This window comes from Trematomus bernacchii, unplaced genomic scaffold (assembly GCF_902827165.1).
Source record: "Trematomus bernacchii unplaced genomic scaffold, fTreBer1.1, whole genome shotgun sequence".
Lineage (NCBI taxonomy): Eukaryota > Metazoa > Chordata > Actinopteri > Perciformes > Nototheniidae > Trematomus > Trematomus bernacchii.
In genome coordinates this window covers 6,450,998-6,475,693 of record NW_022987714.1, presented here as the reverse complement: position 1 = coordinate 6,475,693, position 24,696 = coordinate 6,450,998, and the positions used below count along the sequence as shown (strand labels likewise).

The 24,696-nt window shown below is 43.2% G+C and overlaps 1 protein-coding gene across 1 annotated transcript; it reads left to right on the top strand.

Moving 5' to 3' along the window:
• LOC117491507 lies at window positions 1-22,034 on the top strand. The gene is made up of 9 exons (XM_034141521.1): window positions 1-271; window positions 435-1,394; window positions 9,736-11,484; window positions 11,529-11,676; window positions 11,770-11,914; window positions 14,657-14,822; window positions 14,978-15,228; window positions 20,536-20,707; window positions 20,842-22,034. The coding sequence occupies exons 1-9, from the start codon at window positions 106-108 to the stop codon at window positions 21,729-21,731; spliced, it is 4,647 nt and encodes a 1,548-aa protein (XP_033997412.1). The 5' UTR covers window positions 1-105; the 3' UTR covers window positions 21,732-22,034.
• The last annotated feature ends 2,662 nt before the right edge of the window (window positions 22,035-24,696 follow it).

Sequence of the window (24,696 nt, the reverse complement as noted above, 5' to 3'; positions counted from 1 at the left end):
GTAAACAGCGCAAGCTCTTTAAATACGTCGAAGTTTGAATTAGCTCAAACGGACATGTTGTAGTCGTACTACTGACATTGTTTAGGTTGCAGCTAAACCCTAATAATGTCTAAAGTTCATTGCTTGAGAGAATTTGTCAACAAGAGACTGACTGCTGCTGCTGAAGAAATATTAGGAGTTTTTGAAAGAACTATCGTTGAGTACGAGGAAGAGATTGATCGTCAGCGCAGACTGTTGAACATCTTACCCACAATAAAGTCACACAGGATAGGTGAGTACGCGTATTCCCCCCCCCCCCCCCCCCTAAATATCACGACACTGATGTTGTCGCTTAATAACATTACTGTTCAAATATATACCAGAACTTAGTGGGTCCCATTTGTTTCCTAATGTTTACAGTAGTGTCGTATTTACTCTTGTCTCTCTCCTTCCAGAGCTCCCTCAGCAACATGTCTGTAAGGAGGAGGAGGTTCTCTCTGAGCAGCAGCTCTGCATTCAGGAGAAAAACTACAGTGTGAACCAAGAGGACCCAGAGCCTCCACAGATTAAAGAGGAGCTGTGCAGCAGTGAGGAGCAGCTTGTACTGAAGCAGGAGACTGATGACTTTATGTTGACTCCGACTTATATGGAAAGTGATCACAGTGAAGATCAGACTCTGAACCTGAGCATCAGTGACACTCAGAGTCAAGGCGAGGAAAATCCTCCTGGGCAGTTTCCACTTCAATGCTATGAAGCATCAGAAGAAGGGATTGTATACACAAACAGGGACCACCAGCTCCTCTCTCACAACTCTCCACTAGCTGAGAGCCAAGATCAGAAAGTTAGCAAGCATGGAGACTCAGGATCAACTCACGCAGAGCCAGAAGTAAACCAGAGAGATAACATTATTCAAAGTCCAAGCTACAATGTTAACAGCACTACTAAGTCAACATTTCATAAATTAAAATGTGAGATATGTGACAAAGGTTTTAAGTGCAAGTCTAAATTGCAGAGTCACATGAGAATCCACACAGGTGAGAAGCCCTATTCTTGCGAAATATGTGGGAAAGACTTCAGACGTAATGGTCACTTAACCCTCCACCTGAGAGTCCACTCAGGTGAGAAGCCATATTCTTGCAAAATATGTGGGAAAGACTTCATACGTCAATATAACTTAACCCTCCACCTGAGAGTCCACTCAGGTGAGAAGCCGTACCTTTGCAATACTTGCGGAAATAGATTTAGTGACAGTTCAACGCTGAAAAAGCATTTAAGAATCCACACGGATGAGAAGTCGTGTATTTGCACAACATGTGGGAGTGCTTTCAGACACAGCAGTGGTTTATTAAGACACAATAAAAAAGTCCACACTCTACTCACACCTGAGGATCAATATACACAGGAGAAACCATCGAGCTAAAACTGCTGTGGGAAAATGTTCACAAACTCCATTAATTCACTTTGCAGAAGCGACATCTCTTTAACCCAATCAACAAAAGGTTTTAAATGAAAGATATTTAATACTTTGTATTAAATGTTCCCTTTGAGATAACTGTTTTGTTGTTTGAATGGAGGTTTTTTTTAAATGGAAAAAACCTGAAGTTTGGTCAAGTTGAAAAGGTACCGAGGCTTAATTCCATTGTTTCTAAAGGACGTATTAAAGAAACCTGACTCCAGATGCCGGTAGCCTTGTGTTTTCTGAACAGATGTAAGAAATTGGACTGTCACTTCCTGTGATGAGTTTCAACAAATGTTTTTACAATATCTCCTCTGACAAGTCTTCTCCTCCTCCTCATGTCAAAGTGTACAATAGTTAAAATGTCATGAAAGAAAATGTTTTAGCATTGTATCGGACATGTACTTAAAAGGTAAAATACCATTGAACAGATTATAACGTTTGAAGGTAAAAGCTTTTAATTTAAGATAATGTTTTAATTTAAGGTTAATGCAATATGTGTGTGTGACCGGGACTCAAGGGGGTAAATGCATGGATGTCATCCAACCTGAGGGTCAGTGGTTCAACATGCTCTATTGTTTTGCTATTTTACCTCACTCAGCTGCCGGGGAGGAACTGGTAAACTCCATTGCATATCTTATGGAAATAAAGATGCTGTGGTAATTGAAGTGAAATAAATAAAAAATAAAAACTGAAATTCTGTAAAGTTAGAAAGAAACTGAGGCTTAAGTCCAGTTCTTTCTAAATTACTTATTCAGGAAACACGGCTCCACACTTCCTGGTATAGCCTTGTGTTTTTCTGGAACAGATGTGAAAAATGAATGGTTACTTCTGGCGATGAGTTCAAACAAAAGTTAATTAACAATATCTTTGTCTCGCCTTGTAACCCTAATACAAGTAGAAGCCAATCTGGAAAATGTTGACAGGAATATGTACTGGTGTCTTTGGCTGAAGGGGTAAATGGATGCCTAACATGCTGGTGGTTCGCCTCCTCGCATGGCAAAGTGAAGTGTGGTGGGAGGCAAGATGGCATGCGTGTGTGGGTGAAATGGTCAAGGGCGGTCAAGGGTGCTCAACACGAGTAGAGAGTAGCTTTACTGGAGGCCAGCCTTAGGTAGACGCCCCCCCCTACACCTCCGGGGGCGCAAACATTGGTTTATTGGTGACAGTAAAACAATTATTAATAAATAATAAATATTACATTGTAAATAAAAATGGGTAACAATAAAAATATGCTTAAAACAAATGTAATAAATAAATTAAAATGTAATAAATAATATTAAATAAAAACATTAAATAAAAAAAATCATGGTACAAACATAAAAAAGACATACAATAAAGTATGATAAAAAATTAAATAAATAACAAAGAATAATAATTTAATAAATACTTAAAAAGTAATATAATAAGGAAAAAAATACTAAAATAATAATACTATATTTAAATTATAATATTGAAAAAAATCAATAAAATACGTAGGTGTGGTCTGCCTGGGTAAAATAATGGTAGTAATAATAAACCTCCGAAGGACGCCCCACCACCTCTGAAATATTCAGTAATACAGATCTAATGAGCATACAATTGTACGGCTCAGTGGTTACGGCAGGCAGACCGCAACCAACGTCACTTTGGGTATGAGGGTTCAAATCCAGAGTATGGCAATATATTTCAAATTTGTACCCATCCATCAACACTGTCATTTTGGTGGGAATGTGGGTTGGAGAAATGTCTTGTATACAAAGATAAATAATTAAACCAGCCTATGGGGGACGCCCATACATGATTAATATTGGTAAAATAATAATAATACTTAAATAAATAATAATAAAAACAATAATAATAAAATAATTCAAAACTAATAACAGAGGGAGATGCCCCCAACACCTCCGGGGGACGTGAACAAAATGTAATTGTAATTATAATAATTAAAATAATCAAATACAATAAAATTATAATAAAATAATAATATAATAGATAATACAATCATAAAAACTAACTTGAAAAAAAAGATTAAAAGATATTTAATATGGAAAAAAAATGTTTGACTAATACTAAACAAATAAAGTAATGAAAATAGAATTAAATAGAATTAAAAAAAAAATCCTTGATGCAAAAACCTTTATACCTTAAACAGATGTTATTAGGGTAGTAAAACCACCAGGGGAAGTGTTAGGAGATGTGTGAAGTGATTTTTTTTTCTTTGAACATGCTTCAGACTGAGGTTAGGACCGCCCTCATTAGCATACGGAGACAGAAATACATGAATGTAAGTGAACGTAAATGTAGAAATATATTAAAGGGCCCATGTCATGGCCATTTCCACTGATCATAATTACATTGTTGAGGTATACTAAAATAGATTTATACTGTGCAATTTTCCAAACTCACATTGGTTTCGCATACAGCATCTCTGTCAAGCATGTGTATTCAGCAGTATTCACTTTCTCCACTAAACGACTCGTTGGAGCTCTTGCCCCCCCCTCCCTGTGAGCCTAGTGTGCTCCGATTGGTCAGCTCGGCCACTTGTTCTGATTAGTCAACCACCAGAGAGGCTGCGCCCATGTCAGTGCTTTTCCCGGCTGCTCTCAGCGTAACATCAGTCTTATCATGGCGTCGGTACAGCGGTATATTTTATATACATATATATTTTAACTGTTGTTATAGAAGAGTGTGACGGCCCCAGGGCCTTTGTCTTACGATGGGGTGGAGCTGAAGAAGCTAATCAGCACGATCACGGACACCTCCGGACACTACGGCCCCAGTCTCTCTCCAAAGCGGCTGCAGGAAGACTAACTCTGCGATCCTCTCAACCACCTATCTTTGCATTTACCACAATAAATGTGCCGTGGTTTTGTAAACTCGTGTATGTCTCCTTGTCTTTCCGTTGTGGCCTACGAGCTACTCTCATAACAAAGAGTAAGTTATTTTTACCCGTTATAAACTACTACTGTTTGATGAGAAATCAAATCATGGTTTGCTATATATGAATTCAGGGAAGAAAGGATAGGCCTACTAAGTATTTCCATTAAACTTTATTTTTAGAAATGTACAAAATGAACATAAATATACATATATACACGGTATATCATCCATTCCTCCTCCTCTTGCCTGCGCACAGCCGGTGCGGTGCGGTGCCTTTTAGCACGAGGCCTCAGTAGTAGTAGAATCCCTTCCCCGTCATGGATTGTCCGCCAGGATCTGGCTGGACGAAATCAAATGCAAATCACAAAATATTAGAGAAACTTAGTTGTTTTAGATTCGTTAGTAGTAGTTGTGTAATGAACAGCTTGCCTGCTAATATGCTAACCTAGCTTTGTTTACCTTGGTAGCTAACACGATATGAACGTTAGCTTGGAGGAAAGGCAACTATAATGCAGTGTAATAAAACTACTATGAACAAAAGCTAGTGGTTCATATTAGGCTAGCAATAACGTGTTTATAATTGCAATCGTATACGGGTATTCTGCTACCATACAATGTAACTTGCATGAATACATTGTTTTGCGCTAGCATACAGCTAGCCTCGTTAGCTACATGCAGTATATGTACGGTCACAATGTACGGTAAACCGGAGTATACTGTATGAGTATTCCGTGTGTGTGACTGCAGACATTCTCCTGCCATGACAAACATGTAAGGCCATCTGCTGACATTGTAGTTGATATATTTAAACGCTAGCAACGTAGCATCACAAAAATGTTTTTTCTGACCAAAACTAGCTCAAGCTCCGTGTGTTAGATCGCTACGCCAGCTATAATGTAATTACGTTTCGCGACTGACCGGCAAATCACCCGCAGTATACTGTCAATAGGTATTTTGTGTGTGAATGCAGACATTCTCCTGCTATGAGATACATGTATGCAAGGCCATCTGCTGATATTAGAGTTGATATATGGAAACTCTAGCAACTTAGTTAGCACAGTTAGCACTGTGTCAATGGCTTAGCAGTCCAACACAGTTTACACATTTAAACAGTCTTGTTTGATAAATACACAAATAACAATGCAAACTTACAGGTTGTATACCCAGATCTTCCCCTGCTCCAAACGGTCCAAACAAGCTGTGCATATCCGGCCTCAAACTGGGCAATGTTTTTGGAAGCTTTCGTCTGTGAAATGCCGGTTCTTCGAACCTCTGGAGGAGGAACACGCCGCTGCTGGTGTGGCCATAGCTCTTCGGGATTGGTCCATTTCGTTCCGGGTACCGCATGACATCAGGCGGTACCCGGAACTAAATGGAAGACTCAAATGGGCAGTGACGTATCTCCAACGAGGCGTTTTGGGGAGGTATTTTCTGTGTTAGAGTTTTACTCGCTACAGGGTGTACTTTGAGGGTTTTGACTCTGCACACCGTTTACATGCATAAAAACCTTCATAACACACAAGGGGACGGGTAATAACCGGAAAAGCATGACATGGGAGCTTTAAAGATTTATAATAATGTGTGTTCTGTTTCATTCTCAACTTGTATTTATTTATACATTCATACATTTTTTTCCATATTTATTTATGCAATATTTTATTTATTTATTCATGTATTTATTTCCACATTAATTTTTTTCTACATTTATTTATTCATTTATTCCTGTAATTGCTCATTTATTTATTTATTGCCGTATTTATTCATTTATTTATACATAGGCTAATATGTATTATGTCATGTTCCCTCCTCCATAGCCCCGGGTACAGTGGTAATATGAGTGTGGTAAAACTGTAAAGCAGGGACGTGCACATTATGGCGCAGTTCCACTGCAGCGCGGAGCTCGCTTTAAGCGTGCCGTGTCGTGCCGTCCCCTTTTTTGGTTGTGCTTCCACTAGGCCAATTACCGGCGCGGCACGGCGCGGGGCCACTTTTTCACCTCTTTTCTGGCCCTAGAAAATTGTGGTTCTATCGGGGCCAACAAACAGGGCTGAGTCGGGCTGAGTATGCTAAACTAGAGAGAGGAGCGCTGGCAAGAGGGCTAGAACTACAACAAGATGGACATATTTGACCGTGATTTAATTGTAATACACGTTTCAAAATGATGCCGAAGTAACAACATACTGATACCGGTTAGTAAAAACCATGAATTAATGCTTTGTCAAGTCTGCAGACAGACGGCAGGCGAAAAACCTTTTAAAATTCGTGTTTTTCTAGATGGAGATTGGCTAAGCTAACGCAGTATATGCCCCGACCGTCCACACTCACAACAACGGCCTATACAGACATAAATAAAGCAGCGACTGTATTCACCATGACACAGGCAGTCTGTGGTGTGTACTTGTTTAACTTTTGTCGAGTTTCTGAACATATATAAGGAGCTGTGAGCTCTGAGTGCTAACAGCTAACGGCTGTGTTGTGTTTCTGGATTTCTCATTGAAGATGACGTCACGGCTCCGCCTACACTGCGTTACTATAGTAACTACCCCAGTTCCTAAACTGTAATGGAAGCGCAGCATGAAGTGAGTCGGCCCTGTTAAGGCCCAACGCGGCCAAGCCGTACCGAGCCGTACCGAGTGTGGCCGAGGCCGACCGTGTAGTGGAAATGCGCCATTAGTGATGGGAATTATGGCTCTTTGAAGGGAGCCGGATCTTATGGCTCCGTTCCTTTCAAAGAGCCGTTCAAAAGAGCCGTTCAAAAGAGCCGTTTTTTTAAGGTTACTAGGTTTATCTGCAAAATAATCACCAGGATAATGATTGCCAGACCTAATGTCAATAATCGGCATTGTAAACATGACACAAGGTGGCGCCATATCCATGTTATTCATGTCAGTGAATGTACTTTGAATTTACCCTCTGTATGTGTTAAGTAAATAAAGTTGCCTTGCCTTGAATGAAATTCATGCAACTCTTAATATTAGATACTGTGTTTTTAAGTGGCGATGGAGATTATTTGTTGACCCTGCTTTAAAGGATATTTTGCCTTTACAAATGGTGCGCTTTATCACTGCCTGGGTTTTGGTTGAAGTGCATCCAAATGCTGCTGCGTTTTCGCGTTTGGCTCATTTTCCATCCGAAAAACACGTCGTCTACCTGTCCTGTACCACTTGTTATGACTTCTCTCTCGCGCGTATTCCGTTAAGACCCACCCCATCTCACTCCTCGTGCTGAAACCTACCAATCAGAGTAGTGGCGGGTCTTCACAGAATACGTTTGGGGAACAAAATCAAGCTTTTTAAAAGGCGAGTGGATTTTGGCAGGCAGTGAGTGCGGACCGTGCGGACCAACGATTGAACGATAACAAGAACGGCTCTCACCAAGTAGGACTCGGTTCCCCTCGTTCGTACCAAAGAGCCGTTCAAAAGAATCGGCTCGTTCGCGACCGACACATCACTAGTGCACATACATTCTGGGGGGCGGGATCTCAAGTGACTGTCTGTACCGACGCTGGCGTGTTTTTCGCCGCTCTTCATGCCGACGCTTACTTCTCGTGTCTACCACTCCCTGCCGTCAATCTATTTAATTCCCATACACAGCGAAAAGATTGTTCTCCTCTCTGGTTTTGTGTGTCTGCCTTCTCCGTTGCTCAGCCGATTATGTTTGGCTGCTGTTTAGCTCCTAGCCTCTGCCGTCCTGCCATTAGCAAAACAAGCTCACCGTCGTGCTCTGCTATCCGCGTAGTCCCCGTTCCGGAATTCTCCGACTGGGCTCCTCTCTGCCACACTCCCAGGACTATCCATGAACCCTCCCTCAGTCCTGCCATCCCAACTGGGCTGTTTTCCATCACCGCTGCTGAGGTTCGAGGTCCGGTTTCTGCAGGGCTAATGGTGCTAGCTGCTAGCTGGCTCGCCGCTCTTCTCATGTAGAGATGGCAAATCCGGATCCTTTTACGGACTCAGGGTCTTCTGAGTCAGTCATTGAAGAGATCCGGATCATACGAGTCATTTGAGTCATATGAGTCAGCATCACCAAGACCGTAGAAATCCTATCGGTGAAACCGAAAAGTTGTTGCATTTCACGAGCATATTATTATTCCATATATTTTGAATATATATATATATTTGTATATATATATATATATAATATCTGCATGTATATTTTCTATTTCGACATGTATATTTTATATTTTATTTTATTTTTATTTCTATTCTTGTATATTTTGTAGTTTTGTTTTATTGTAAAATGCCTTTTATGCTGCTGTAACAACAACAATTTCCCAATTTGGGATCAATAAAGTACTATCTATCTATCTATCTATCTATTAAACTGACGTTATATTAACCTCCGCTACACAGTGTATTTTGCTTTAATAAAAACTGTTGATCACAAAAAAAAGGGTTATTTTGCGATTTGGCAAATCTGAGTCTGCTGTTGACTCGTGCATGAGGACGAGTCTGCTGGATCTGCTGCTATATACGGCTCCGAGTCCGCACGAGTCTGCTCTGCTGTGTGTTGCACAGTGAGTCAGGATTTGCGAATCTGAGTCTGCTGTTGACTCGTGCATGACGACGAGTCTGCTGGATCTCTGGATCTGCTGCTATATGGTTACGGCTCCGAGTCCGCACGAGTCTGCTCTGCTGTGTGTTGCAGCGAGTCAGGATTTGCGAATCTGCGAATCTGCGAGTCTACTGTTGACTCGTGCATAATATAGCGCGGGAGCCGGGTGCTGGAGGAGGGGCTATGCTCGTGCACATGGCGAGTATGGATCGCTGGATCTGTTATGCTATTACGGTTAGGAGCCGTCGGCTCCTCTGAGTCCCCACGAGTCTGCAGGAAGTTTCACTGATCCGCGTCCCCTCCCCTGAGCCAAACGATAACTTCTGGCAGGCAGCTATCCTGTATACTTGCTAAAGGGTAGGCAGATGGACTGGGGTACGTTGTAATGTGATTTTACATGTTATAAAGAGAGTAGCAAGTGACGCAATTTATAGTTTTAATTTGTACGTCACACCAAGTGTGGGACTCAAGGACTCGGGTTAATGGAGAGGGGAGACTCGTCACGACCAGCTCATTTCTAGGATCCGGGTTAATGATCCGGATGAATCAGGACTCGCCCATCTCTATTCTCATGATGCTCCTCCAATACTCCCCGCTGGAACTTCGTAACTTTTTCTGCCACACTATCCCCGACTGCCTTGCAGTTATCAAATCCCTTGGGCTTCTGCGTCGTCCCCGCTACATACACCGGGCATCCAGATGCAAGTTTTTCTACTCCGAAACTCCTATCCCCGCAGTTGTTTCTGACAGACGGTCTGTCGCACGGCGATGTCGTCATCACAACAAACGACGTCATCCGACCAAACCTCCCGTTCGCTCTATCTACCTGAGGTCCCTGGCCTGTGCTGACAGTGTGCTGGTTTCTACCTCCTTGTTCCCCCCAGCATCTATGAACAACTATGTGACATTTATGCTGCTGAATACCCGCTCCCTCAACAACAAAGCACTACTCATCCACGACATTATAACTGACAGAAGCATTGACATCCTATGCTTAACAGAGACATGGCAAAATCAGCAGGACTTTGTGACACTCAATCAAGCTACACCCCCAGGCTATCTGTACATCCAGAAGCCCCGCTCCCTGGGTCGTGGCGGTGGATTGGCTGTTATCCACCGAGCTGGCATCCTGGTTAAAGAACTCCCAGTACCTACTACCACCTCATTTGAGTGTGTTGTCTTCAAACTGGCTGGGTCTGCTCCGCTCCAGGTTGCCCTCATTTACCGCCCACCCAAAGCTTCCACTACCTTCCTGTCTGAGCTGTCTGAGTTACTCACCTCTCTCTGCTCTATGTCTCCATCAACTCTCCTGCTCGGTGATTTTAACATTCACGTGGACTCCAGTAACTGCACATTCGCTGCTGAATTCCTCTCACTTCTGGACTGCTTCAGCATCAAGCAACATGTCCAGGGCCCCACCCACATCAAAGGCCACACGCTGGACCTGGTGTGCTCTACCGGCTCTCCGCCCCCCGACCTACAGCGCCTCGACCTGGCTGTATCTGACCATCACGCCATCCTCTTCACTGTTCCGGTCTCCCTGCCCAGGCAGCATCCTAAACGCACCATTATGTTTAGGAACATCAATACTGTGAGTGCACCGGCCCTATCCGACCTGATAGCTACCCACATGGCCTCGCGTCCTTCCGACTCCACCGTGGACGGCCTGGTAGCCCACTACAACACTGCCCTATCCCTCAGTCTCAACTCTCTCTCCCCCAATAAAACCCGGACTGTTTCCTTCACCCGCCCTGCCCCCTGGTTCACCACCGAACTCCACCACTTGAAGGCCTCTGGTCGCCAGCTGGAGAGGCTCTCCAAAAAAACTGGCCTCACGGTCCACCTCCTGGCCTTTCGTGACCATGTCAAAACATATAAGGAAGCTCTCTCCCACGCCAAGACTCACTACTACTCCCGTCTCATCGGTGCCCAGCAAAGCAACCCCAGAACACTGTTCTCCACCATCAACCGCCTACTCCGCCCCCCTGACGCCCCCCAGCCCTCAGGGGCTCCCGATCTGTGCTCCAAATTCCTCGACTTCTTCCAGGCGCAAGTCGAGGCCATCCATCAGCAGCTCCTGGCGACTGGCCCTCCCCCCCTACCTGCATCTCAGCCACCTGGTAACGCACCCCCAGCGCCGCGCCTCTCCCACTCCAACCTCTCCTCCTTCTCCCTTGTGGATGCTCTCCAAGTGGCCAAACTGGTCAGCTCGGCCAAGACCTCCGCCTGCTCCCTGGACCCCATGCCCACAGCCCTGGTCAAGGACTGCCTACCCACCCTCTGTCCTTACATGGTGGTCATCATCAACGCCTCTCTGGCTCCTGGTATAGTCCCCACCAGCTTCAAAATGGCCTCAGTCACCCCCATACTCAAAAAACCTGGCCTGGACCCCGACGACCTCCAGAACCACCGGCCGATCTCCAACCTTCCCTTCCTAAGCAAAACTCTGGAAAGAGTGGCCACCGGCCAACTCCATCTGTACATGTCCAACCATGAGCTCTATGAGCCCTTCCAATCCGGCTTCAGACAGCAACACAGCACTGAAGCGCCCTCATCAAGATCACCAACGATCTCCTCATTGCTGCTGACTCTGGCCGCCTCAGCATCCTCATCCTCCTGGACCTCTCTGCAGCGTTTGACACCATCTCTCACAACATCCTCCTCACCCGCCTCTCAGACCTCCTAGGTGTCACTGGCACAGCGCTGTCCTGGTTCACATCCTACCTCCATAACAGGAAACAGTTTGTCTCCATCAATGGCTCAAATTCACCCCCGGCCCCAGTCCACCACGGTGTACCCCAGGGCTCTGTGCTTGGCCCCCTCCTGTTCACCATTTACATGCTCCCCCTCGGCCAGATCATCCGACATCATGGACTCAATTTCCACTGTTACGCTGATGATACCCAACTGTATCTCAGCACCACTCCATCCTCCCAGCTCCCCCCTCAGTCTCTCATCAACTGCCTGCATGACATCAAAGCATGGATGTCTTCCAACTACCTCAAACTAAACAGCAAGAAAACAGAGCTCATGGTTGTGGCACCCAAAGCGCTGCTCCAGAAGGTTGGTGACTTCATCCTCGAGGTCGACAGCTGCTCCATCTCCCCATCTCCTGAAGCCCGCAACCTGGGTGTCATCCTAGACTCCACCTTTTCCTTCCACTCCCACGTCAAGTCTGTGACCAAATCGGCCTTTTTCCACCTAAGGAACATTGCCAGACTCCGACCGTCACTCTCGGAGTCGGTTGCCGAAACCCTAGTTCATACGTTTGTCACCTCCCGCTTGGACTACTGCAATGGTGTCCTGTTTGGGGTTCCCAACAAAACCCTGGACAGGCTCCAGTATGTCCAAAACTGTGCTGCTAGGGTACTCACAAATACAAAGCCGTGGCAGCACATCACTCCCACCCACCTCCACTGGTTGCCGGTCAAATCCCGCATATCATACAAAATCCTCCTCCTTAAGTCCCTCCATGCCCATGCCCCCCAGTACCTATCGGACATCCTCCACCCACATGCCCCACCCCGGAACCTGCGGTCTTCAGACTCTGGCCTGCTTACCAACCCCCGCACCAAACTGCGAACCTTCGGGGACAGAGCCTTCAGTGTGGCAGCCCCCACCCTCTGGAACGCTGTCCCTGCGGAGATCCGCAACGTCCCCACACTTGACGCCTTCAAAAGGGCCCTCAAGACCCATCTGTTTACTAAGGCCTTTGGCCCCTAAATCTATCTTTGTTTTGTTATGTTTGTTTCTGCCCTATTCTTCTTTGTTAAGCGACCATGCGTCCCATGAAAGGCGCTATATATATCCTGTTATGAACTGAGACACAGGACACAGGACCCAAAAGCAGGACTCGGAGACAGTTGTCCAAAAATAGAATGTAGTTTAATAACAAAAACTAAGTCGTACTTCAAAACAAAACTTCAAGAAATATTTCTCAAAGTAAAGTTTCAGGAGTCAAAAGGCCCAGGTTCTCACGGCATGAAACATAACGAACTGACAAGGGAACAAAGAAACACAAGGGCTATTTATAGGTGAGGAGGATGGGCACAGGTGAAAAGGGCGGGAAACACACATGTGGGATCTGGAATGAGAGGGAAGGATTACTTTCAAAATAAAAACAGGAAGTGACAAGATCAAAACACAAGAGTAAAAAACATAACTTAACCTAACATAACTGTCGAGTCACAACAAATCCAAGCTATTATTATTATTATTAAGTGAGAAAAAGGGCACTTCCCATAACAATTGATAAAAAAATGTTTTAAAACCAAAAGTTAAATATAGTTGCACATCTCTGACTTACTGACCAATTTATTTTAATACCCTCACAGTCACGCAATTGTTTAATACTCAACAGAATTCTACAAAATAATCAGCTAACACAGAGACAATGGTCTTCTTTAGTATTCACTTATACGCACAAGAGCAGACAACAAACTAGTACAATTAATAGTTATTAAATGAGCAGCCAACAATCAAAATTATGAAGTTACTGTTTAAGGCAGGACATTACAGGAAAAAATATCGTTTTTTCATGTACTTGTACATTTAGTTATTTTGGTCTATTTTGCTTCCATGTTTTCTTTCACTCTAATGGAAAGAAAACTTCCAAAAAACACATATAAATGGTGTTCGTTTAACTACCATGTCTGAATTCATCTATAGATTTAAAGCTAATCTGCATATTTAAACATAACATTTCAGGGGAAAATACTGACTTGACGCAAGTAACTACCGGGGGAAGTTGTGAGGTGATATGTTTTTTTGTTTGTTTTTTGTTTTATCCTTTTCACCTGCAATGCCTTGGTAATTAACTGCATGCAAATTAGTGCATTTGAATTAAGATAAGAGATAAGATAGTAGGCTACTTTATTACTAATAGGCTATAGTTAAAGCCTAATTTGCATATCAATGTGGCGATTGTGATGACGTTATTAGATACACATTTTACTGTATTCACCTTTAGTGTCTCCCCTTAAGTACAGTGCATTATCCTGTATGCCCATGATAAATGTTTTTGTCTTTTGGCTAATTAGCTGTAAACTCGAGGCACTGGCAGTTTAGTCATTTGTTCATCACCAGTCACCACTCACCGGCTTCAAACAAGCCAAGAAAAGCCCGCATAACATGGGATGGGACAGTAAAGTGGGAGGTACTGCACCTGTCTGTCTGAAGTGACTGCTGATGTCCGCTCCGCTGTGCAGGAGACGTGGAGGGAGGGAGGGAGCATCGGAACTTCACTCTAATCTAATCTCCCGACCTGATATTTTTATTTTGTATTCAATCAATACATTTTTGGAAAGGGAAACTGTGCGCAAACATTAGTAGATATATATTCATTTATGTAAAAAAAAAAAAAGGGGGGGGGGGGGGGGGGGGGGAAAGGGCACTTTCTCTGGAAGAAGAAAAAGGGCAGGGGCTCAAGCCCACTTTGATGTCTATGTGACTGAGTGTGCACGTACCTGCTGTGAAGTGTCAGTGCCACTGAGCGGTTCAACCGGTTGAACCACTGAACCGGTTGAACCACTGAACCGGTTGAACCGATCTGAAGCACCATCAGTTAGGTGGTATCGACGGGCAGCGGGGTTTCGTTTGTCATCGTCACTGGCCTAAATCGATACTGCCTCGATACCATAGAGTAGGCTATAATAAAAACGCTCGATACACGCTTCACCAACAACTTCCTGGATTACTCGAATCACGCTCTTTAAACTTAAGCCACGTCGAAGTTTGAATTTGCTCAAACAAACGCATATATTGTAGTCGTACTGACATTTTTTCGGTTGCAGCTAAACCCTTATAATGTCTAAAGTTCAGTGCTTGAGAGAGTTTGTCAACGAGAGACTGACTGCTGCTGCTGAAGAAATATTAGGAGTTTTTGAAAGAACTATCGTCGAGTACGAGGAAGAGATTGATCGTCAGCGCAGACTGTTGAACATCTTACCCACAATAAGGTTACACAGGATAGGTGAGTACGCGTATTTGTCCCCCCATATCACAACACTGATGTTGTGATATGGGGGGACACATCTGTTAAAATAGGCCTACCAGAACTAATGGGGTCGCATTTGTTTCCTAACGTTTACAGTAGTGTGTGTCTTATTTACTCTTGTCTCCTTCCAGAGCTCCCTCAGCAACATGTCTGTAAGGAGGAGGAGGTTCTCTCTGAGCAGCAGCTCTGTATTCAGGAGAAAAACTACAGTGTGAACCAAGAGGACCCAGAGCCTCCACAGATTAAAGAGGAACAAGAGGAGCTGTGCAGCAGTGAGGAGCAGCTTGTACTGAAGCAGGAGACTGATGACTTTATGTTGACTCCGACTTATATGGAAAGTGATCACAGTGAAGATCAGTCCCAGGGTGTTTCTCAATCGCGAGTACGCTTGCTTGGTAGCACTTGTCTGCCGAGCATCTTGCTTCAGAAGCGAGTCAAGAATACTTCCTGGCATTCGGAAAACGAAGTGTGGAACATGCTAGCAAGTGTGTAGGTGTGCGTCATATGAGAGGTCCCGCCTTACATCTTCCGCCACAGATTTGGGGAAATTGGTCCGTGCGCAAAGCATTGTGGGGATTTTAAGACCGCGAAGTCTACTCATGTGCAGCCTCGATATTTCTCCAAACGGAGTACGCCGGGCTCGGTAGATTTCCAAGTATGCTGGAGATTGGAACAGTACTTCGGCGGCACTCGATGACGTAGTATGCTTGAAATAGTGGCTCTGGAGCAGCTTTACTCGCGATTGAGAAACACCCTCTGAACCTGAGCATCAGTGACACTCAGAGTCAAGGTGAGGAAAAGCCTCCAGGCCAGTTTCCACTTCAATGCTATGAAGCATCAGAAGAAGGGATTGTATACACAAACAGGGACCACCAGCTCCTCGCTCACAACTCTCCAGCTGAGAGCCAAGATCAGAAAGTTAGCAAGCATGGAGACTCAGGATCAACTCACGCAGAGCCAGAAGTAAACCAGAGAGATAACATTATTCAAAGTCAAAGCTACAATGTTAACAGCACTACTAAGTCAACATTTCATAAATTAAAATGTGAGATGTGTGAAAAAGGTTTTAAGTGCAAGTCTAAATTGCAGAGTCACATGAGAATCCACTCAGGTGAGAAGCCCTATTCTTGCAAAATATGTGGGAAAGACTTCAGACGTAATAGTCACTTAACCCTCCACCTGAGAGTCCACTCAGGTGAGAAGCCGTACTTTTGCAATACTTGCGGAAATAGATTTAGTGACAGTTCAACGCTGAAAAAGCATTTAAGAATCCACACAGATGAGAAGTCGTGTATTTGCACAACATGTGGGAGTGCTTTCAGACACAGCAGTGGTTTATTAAGACACAATAAAAAAGTCCACACTGGACACACACCTGAGGATCAATATACACAGGAGAAACCATTGAGCTAAAACTGCTGTGGGAAAATGTTCACAAACTCCATTAATCCACTTTGCAGAAGCGACATCTCTTTAACCCAATCAACAAAAGGTTTTAAATTAAAGATGTTTAATACTTTGTTTTAAATGTTCCCTTCATTTGACTGTTCTTTTTACTATATATATTACTTTAAAACTATTTCCATAATCGAGATAGCTGGCTCTGTCATTGGCATCAAACATTCCTGCCTACTGCCATAACTCTATATTAGGGATGGGAACGATTAATCGAATATTCGAATATTCTTATATTCTTATGATCTCTCTCTCGCGTCCCGTTATACTTCACTCGCGCTTATGTCCAAATCCATCAGATCTAGTTCTAGCTAATGATATGGCTGCTGCCCCTCCCTACACGCAGATCACGCAGACTCAAACCTCATCTTATGCCCAAATTCCAGCTGAGAGGGTCTTCTCTACAGCTGGCCTGATTGTGAATCGCCTCCGCACCCGCCTCTCCCCTAAGCATGTAGACATGCTCATATTCTTAAACAAGAATGAGTATTGAATAGCTGCATTCTGTGCATAGGCCCTGTTATAGGTTGTTGGTCTCTGTTGTAATAGGGTTACGTTACCCTAACCCGTTATGTTGTTCGTGTATGATCCCTCTTTAATTTAAAAACCAAGTTATGTTTTAAGCATGAAAGCTGTAGGCCTATAGCTGTCAACGGTTCAAACTGTGATCACCAGTTCAATACATTTGACAAATTCGACTTGGTTTCTATACTTATTTGAACAAAATTACATTTTTTTAAAGTTTTTTTTTGTTGTAATTTTGTTTACCACATTTTTTTTTTATAGGATATGTACCTTTTGGTTAATCGGTTAACCGTTTTTTGGGGGGGTCGAATATTCGAATATACATTTGCTTTCAAATTCCCATCCCTACTCTATATAACAAATGACCTCTGGCTGGCAGAGAACTCTCTGCTCCATAGCTTCTCTTGGATAACTGGACTTAAACTCACTATGTACATTTTACATTTATATTCAATTAATATTCCTTACACACTTAATGTATATATAATATTCTGTTTTATATTTTGTTTACTGTAAATTTGTATTTCAACATGTATATTTTCTTCTTTTTTAATGCTATTTTATTTATATTTCAGAAATATTTTGGATTGTTTATTTCTAGGGTTTTAATTTCTCTTATGAACATTGCCTTGTCTTTTTTTGCTGCTGCAATGCAAACATTCCCCAAATTCGGATCAATAAAGTACATCTTATCTTATCTTTATCTTGTCTTATCTTATAAATGTTAGTTCTACAGTGAGTTCACAGTAGTGACTGTAGAAGCAATGGTGTGATCTTGATGGATGCTGGTTTTGTCTGAATGTTTTTTGATGAAGCAGCTTTGAATATTTTTTTATAAAAGTGCAACAAGGACTTAAAACCTATTTCTGTCAAACAAAAAATCACATGAAAAGTAATGCATTTGTAATGCCATCAACTGCTAGTTTTTTGAAAGTGGTTGTGGTAGGATTGACTATATGCTCCTCTTGGATTTTCAATAAAAGTTTTGAGTCAGGTTTGCCGTGTTTTGATAGTAATTGTACAGACACATTTTTTTTTGTTGCATCTTAAATGTAGAGTTTGTCTTTAAAGAAATACAAAGGTTTGGAGCAGAAAACGTGTCTTATTGTCTGATGTGGGTCGGTTGCAACGTTAAAGGTCCCATGTCAAGGCCATTTCTACTGATCATAATTCCATTGTTGAGGTATACTAAAATAGATTTATATTGTGCAATTTTCCAAACTCATATTGGTTTCTCATACAGCATCTCTGTATAGTATGTGTATTCACTCTGTCCTAAACGGCTTGTTGGAGCTCCTGCCCCCCGCTCCCTGTGAGCCCAGTGGCCGTCTGCGAGACAGCGAGACACAGCGAAACCCAGCCCGAGCATACACACACACCCGCAGCCTGGCTGGGAGTTTGTGTGTGTGCTCACACACAGACTCACAGCCTCGCCGCTTCCCGCCGTCTCAGGGAGGAGAAATCGGCGGAGCTGCAGCTGAGAAAAGATTGAGTGTGTGTGTGTGAGGAAGTCCGCGGATTGGTCCATTTGGACCAATCCACGGACTTAACGTAACGGCTCCGCGGATTGGTCCATTTAGACCAATGGGTCCATTTGGGTAAGGGCACGTCACCATACCCAGGAAGAAAAAGTGAAATCTCCAACGAGGCGTTCTGGGGCAGCATAGACAGGTCTTTTCTGTGTTAGAGTTTTACTCAACAATTTCCCAATTTGGGATCAATAAAGTACTATCTATCTATCTATCTATCTATCTACTCGCTACAGGGTGTACTTTGAGGGTTTGTGACTTTGCAGACCGGGTTTGTGACTTTGCAGACCGTTTACATGCATAAAAACCTTCATAACACACAAGGGGACGGGTAATAACCGGAAAAGCATGACATGGGACCTTTAAGCCTTTAATGAAGTAATCTTAAAAGCCTATAGCTCAGTGACCATCAACTGGCGGCCCGCAGGCCAAATCTGGCACGCCAGACATTCTCATCCGGCACGCACTGTGGCGCTGGAGGAGTGGTTAGTGCTTTCCCCCCCCACTCATTTTTTTTTTACAACGTCTCGTGAGTAATGTGCAGTGTCCAACAGAGAGGCAGCAGCTGCGGGACAGTAGCCTGCGTACTGCGTAGCCTTCCCTGCCCTGAAGAAGAAGTGATCCTTCGTTAGTGTGAAGAGTCTGCTTTATGCGCTCCGTAGTAGCCCCCACTGCGAGGCTCCGGCGAGTTGACAGTACATGAGCGTGCTCCACCAGCACCCACCCCCCAAACAGAGTCCAACAGAGAGGCAGCAGCTGCGGGACCGTAGCCTTCCCTGCCGTGAAGAAAAAGTGATCCTTCGTTAGCGTGAAGAGTCTGCTTTATGCGCTCCGCAGTAGCCCCCGCTACGAGGCTCTGGCGACTTGACAGTACATGAGCGTGCTCCACTAGCACCCCCACAGGGCTGGAATAGAGGGGTATGAGGCATGGCTACAATGGGTGATCTGTTTGGTATTTTAAGCAAAGAACTTCACAGACATGTTTTGTATAGGTATGGCCCCACAATATATTTGTCAAATATAGCATAATAGGTCCCCTTTAAGCTACGTAAAAGTTTGAATTAGCTCAAACGTTACAGCGTTACAGGTTGAAATGGGGGAAATGCCTCTTGAAAAAAGGATGCAAATAGCAATAACTTACTGGGCAAATATAAAAGGACATAATAATAATCATCCAGTGCATAACGTAGCCTACTAAAGATTTATCAAGAGTGGGAAAAGCGGCAAATTAAAAGTTTTGGTTGGACTATAGGAAATAGGGTGCATGAGCTAGGAGTAGCTAACGCAGAGATAAATCCAACAGTGCCCCTCCCAGTCATACCGCCTTGGACGTTGCAGGAGACATGTGGATTTCAGATTATTAGATGAGGCAAAAGGAAGTTCAACAAACAAAGTACAGGTCAATAAACATTTAGAATATAAGTACCCGGATATTACAAAAGTATATACTGACGCGTCCAAAACAGACAATAATAAAGTGGGGATAGCATTTATCATTATAGAATCTGAGGTTATGAAAAGCGAAAGAGTTAGCGATGGTCTGGCTGTGTATACTGGGGAGCTTCTGGCTATTCTTCTAGCTCTGAATTGGGTGGAAGGAGGTCGTATGAAGAAGTTGTTAATAGGATTTGACTCCAGCAGTGCATTGAAAAGCATTCAACAACTGAATTCAGAGGCAAGACTAGATATAATCCTGGAAATAGCAATAACATTACAAAGAATATCAAGAGCAGGAAAAATAATTTACTTCATATGGGTCCCTGCACACATTGGGGTGGAGGAGAATGAGTTAGCAGACAAGTATGCAAAGTTGGCAGCAAGGAAAATACAAAGTAGTATGAATGTGAAATATAGTAGCCTAGGCCTACTTAAGGCTGAAATCAAAAGCAACATAAAATCCCAACTCAAAAAGAAATGACAGGAAGAATGGGACAGAGGAGTTAAGGGCAGACATCTTTATAGTATTCAAAAGAAAGTTGGAGAAACAACAGAAGTAAACAGGAAATATAGTTAGAATTTAGATTAAAACCGTGCTGATCCACACTCCATTCCAGAAGGTGGCGGTAAATGTACCTGATAGCTGTTTGCCAACCGCCATTAAACCAGAAGAAGAAGAAGAATTAGCTCAAACGCATATATTGTAGTCGTATTACTGAAATGTTTTCGGTTGAAGCTAAACAACAATAATGTCTGCAGTTCCGAGTTTGAGAGAGTTTGTCAACGAGAGACTGACTGCTGCTGCTGAAGAAATATTAGGAGTTTTTGAAAGAACTATCGTCAAGTACGAGGAAGAGATTGATCGTCAGCGCAGACTGTTGAACATCTTACCCACAATAAATGTACACAGGATAGGTGAGTAAACGCCCCCATAAATGTCACAACACTGATGTTCTCGGTGTATAACATAACTGTTAAAATATATACCAGAACTAATGGGGTCGCCCCGTTTACAGAAGTGTTATTTAGTATTTTGTCTCTTCTTCCAGAGCTCCCTCAGCAACATGTCTGTAAGGAGGAGGAGGTTCTCTCTGAGCAGCAGCTCTGTATTCAGGAGAAAAACTACAGTGTGAACCAAGAGGACCCAGAGCCTCCACAGATTAAAGAGGAACAAGAGGAGCTGTGCAGCAGTGAGGAGCAGCTTGTACTGAAGCAGGAGACTGATGACTTTATGTTGACTCCGACTTATATGGAAAGGGATCACAGTGAAGATCAGACTCTGAACCTGAGCATCAGTGACACTCAGAGTCAAGGTGAGGAAAATCCTCCTGGGCAGTTTCCACTTCAATGCTATGTACCATCAGAAGAAGGGATTGTATACACAAACAGGGACCACCAGCTCCTCTCTCACAACTCTCCACTAGCTGAGAGCCAAGATCAGAAAGTTAGCAAGCATGGAGACTCAGGATCAACTCACGCAGAGCCAGAAGTAAACCAGAGAGATAACATTATTCAAAGTCAAAGCTACAATGTTAACAGCACTACTAAGTCAATATTTCATAAATTAAAATGTGAGATGTGTGAAAAAGGTTTTAAGTGCAAGTCTAAATTGCAGAGTCACATGAGAATCCACTCAGGTGAGAAGCCCTATTCTTGCAAAATATGTGGGAAAGACTTCAGACGTAATAGTCACTTAACCCTCCACCTGAGAATCCACACAGGTGAGAAGCCGTACCTTTGCAATACTTGCGGAAATAGATTTAGTGACAGTTCAACGCTGAAAAAGCATTTAAGAATCCACACAGATGAGAAGTCGTGTATTTGCACAACATGTGGGAGTGCTTTCAGACACAGCAGTGGTTTATTAAGACACAATAAAAAAGTCCACACTGGACACACACCTGAGGATCAATATACACAGGAGAAACCATTGAGCTAAAACTGCTGTGGGAAAATGTTCACAAACTCCATTAATCCACTTTGCAGAAGCGACATCTCTTTAACCCAATCAACAAAAGGTTTTAAATTAAAGATGTTTAATACTTTGTTTTAAATGTTCCCTTCATTTGACTGTTCTTTTTACTATATATATTACTTTAAAACTATTTCCATAATCGAGATAGCTGGCTCTGTCATTGGCATCAAACATTCCTGCCTACTGCCATAACTCTATATTAGGGATGGGAACGATTAATCGAATATTCGAATATTCTTATATTCTTATGATCTCTCTCTCGCGTCCCGTTATACTTCACTCGCGCTTATGTCCAAATCCATCAGATCTAGTTCTAGCTAATGATATGGCTGCTGCCCCTCCCTACACGCAGATCACGCAGACTCAAACCTCATCTTATGCCCAAATTCCAGCTGAGAGGGTCTTCTCTACAGCTGGCCTGATTGTGAATCGCCTCCGCACCCGCCTCTCCCCTAAGCATGTAGACATGCTCATATTCTTAAACAAGAATGAGTATTGAATAGCAGCATTCTGTGCATAGGCCCTGTTATAGGTTGTTGGTCTCTGTTGTAATAGGGTTACGTTACCCTAACCCGTTATGTTGTTCGTGTATGATCCCTCTTTAATTTAAAAACCAAGTTATGTTTTAAGCATGAAAGCTGTAGGCCTATAGCTGTCAACGGTTCAAACTGTGATCACCAGTTCAATACATTTGACAAATTCGACTTGGTTTCTATACTTATTTGAACAAAATTACATTTTTTTAAAGTTTTTTTTTTGTTGTAATTTTGTTTACCACATTTTTTTTTTATAGGATATGTACCTTTTGGTTAATCGGTTAACCGTTTTTTGGGGGGTCGAATATTCGAATATACATTTGCTTTCAAATTCCCATCCCTACTCTATATAACAAATGACCTCTGGCGAGAACTCTCTGCTCCATAGCTTCTCTTGGATAACTGGACTTAAACTCACTATGTACATTTTACATTTATATTCAATTAATATTCCTTACACACTTAATGTATATATAATATTCTGTTTTATATTTTGTTTACTGTAAATTTGTATTTCAACATGTATATTTTCTTCTTTTTTAATGCTATTTTATTTATATTTCAGAAATATTTTGGATTGTTTATTTCTAGGGTTTTAATTTCTCTTATGAACATTGCCTTGTCTTTTTTTGCTGCTGCAATGCAAACATTCCCCAAATTGGGATCAATAAAGTACATCTTATCTTATCTTTATCTTGTCTTATCTTATAAATGTTAGTTCTACAGTGAGTTCACAGTAGTGACTGTAGAAGCAATGGTGTGATCTTGATGGATGCTGGTTTTGTCTGAATGTTTTTTGATGAAGCAGCTTTGAATATTTTTTTATAAAAGTGCAACAAGGACTTAAAACCTATTTCTGTCAAACAAAAAATCACATGAAAAGTAATGCATTTGTAATGCCATCAACTGCTAGTTTTTTGAAAGTGGTTGTGGTAGGATTGACTATATGCTCCTCTTGGATTTTCAATAAAAGTTTTGAGTCAGGTTTGCCGTGTTTTGATAGTAATTGTACAGACACATTTTTTTTTGTTGCATCTTAAATGTAGAGTTTGTCTTTAAAGAAATACAAAGGTTTGGAGCAGAAAACGTGTCTTATTGTCTGATGTGGGTCGGTTGCAACGTTAAAGGTCCCATGTCATGGCCATTTCTACTGATCATAATTCCATTGTTGAGGTATACTAAAATAGATTTATATTGTGCAATTTTCCAAACTCATTGGTTTCTCATACAGCATCTCTGTATAGTATGTGTATTCACTCTGTCCTAAACGGCTTGTTGGAGCTCCTGCCCCCCGCTCCCTGTGAGCCCAGTGGCCGTCTGCGAGACAGCGAGACACAGCGAAACCCAGCCCGAGCATACACACACACCCGCAGCCTGGCTGGGAGTTTGTGTGTGTGCTCACACACAGACTCACAGCCTCGCCGCGTCCCGCCGTCTCAGGGAGGAGAAATCGGCGGAGCTGCAGCTGAGAAAAGATTGAGTGTGTGTGTGTGAGGAAGTCCGCGGATTGGTCCATTTGGACTAATCCACGGACTTAACGTAACGGCTCCGCGGATTGGTCCATTTAGACCAATGGGTCCATTTGGGTAAGGGCACGTCACCATACCCAGGAAGAAAAAGAGAAATCTCCAACGAGGCGTTCTGGGGCAGCATAGACAGGTCTTTTCTGTGTTAGAGTTTTACCCGCTACAGGGCGTACTTTGAGGGTTTGTGACTTTGCAGACCGGGTTTGTGACTTTGCAGACCGTTTACATGCATAAAAACCTTCATAACACACAAGGGGACGGGTAATAACCGGAAAAGCATGACATGGGACCTTTAAGCCTTTAATGAAGTAATCTTAAAAGCCTATAGCTCAGTGACCATCAACTGGCGGCCCGCAGGCCAAATCTGGCACGCCAGACATTCTCATCCGGCACGCGCTGTGGTGCTGGCGGAGTGGTTAGTGCGTTCGCCCCCCACTCGTTTTTTTTACAACGTCTCGTGAGTAATGTGCAGTGTCCAACAGAGAGGCAGCAGCTGCGGGACAGTAGCCTGCGTACTGCGTAGCCTTCCCTGCCCTGAAGAAGAAGTGGTCCTTCGTTAGTGTGAAGAGTCTGCTTTATGCGCTCCATAGTAGCCCCCACTGCGAGGCTCCGGCGAGTTGACAGTACATGAGCGTGCTCCACTAGCACCCACCCCCCAAACAGAGTCCAACAGAGTGGCAGCAGCTGCGGGACCGTAGCCTTCCCTGCCGTGAAGAAAAAGTGATCCTTCGTTAGCGTGAAGAGTCTGCTTTATGCGCTCCGCAGTAGCCCCCGCTACGAGGCTCCGGCGACTTGACAGTACATGAGCGTGCTCCACTAGCACCCCCACAGGGCTGGAATAGAGGGGTATGAGGCATGGCTACAATG

Bases quoted from the DNA above. Each gene is read 5' to 3' on its own strand.
- LOC117491507 (XM_034141521.1), top strand. From the start codon at position 106: ATGTCTAAAGTTCATTGCTTGAGAGAATTTGTCAACAAGAGACTGACT. The intron at 11,485-11,528 runs GTTTGACACCAT...CCCGCCTCTCAG, and splicing joins CTCCTGGACCTCTCTGCAGC to ACCTCCTAGGTGTCACTGGC. The intron at 15,229-20,535 runs GTACGCTTGCTT...TGAAGCTAAACA, and splicing joins AGGGTGTTTCTCAATCGCGA to ACAATAATGTCTGCAGTTCC.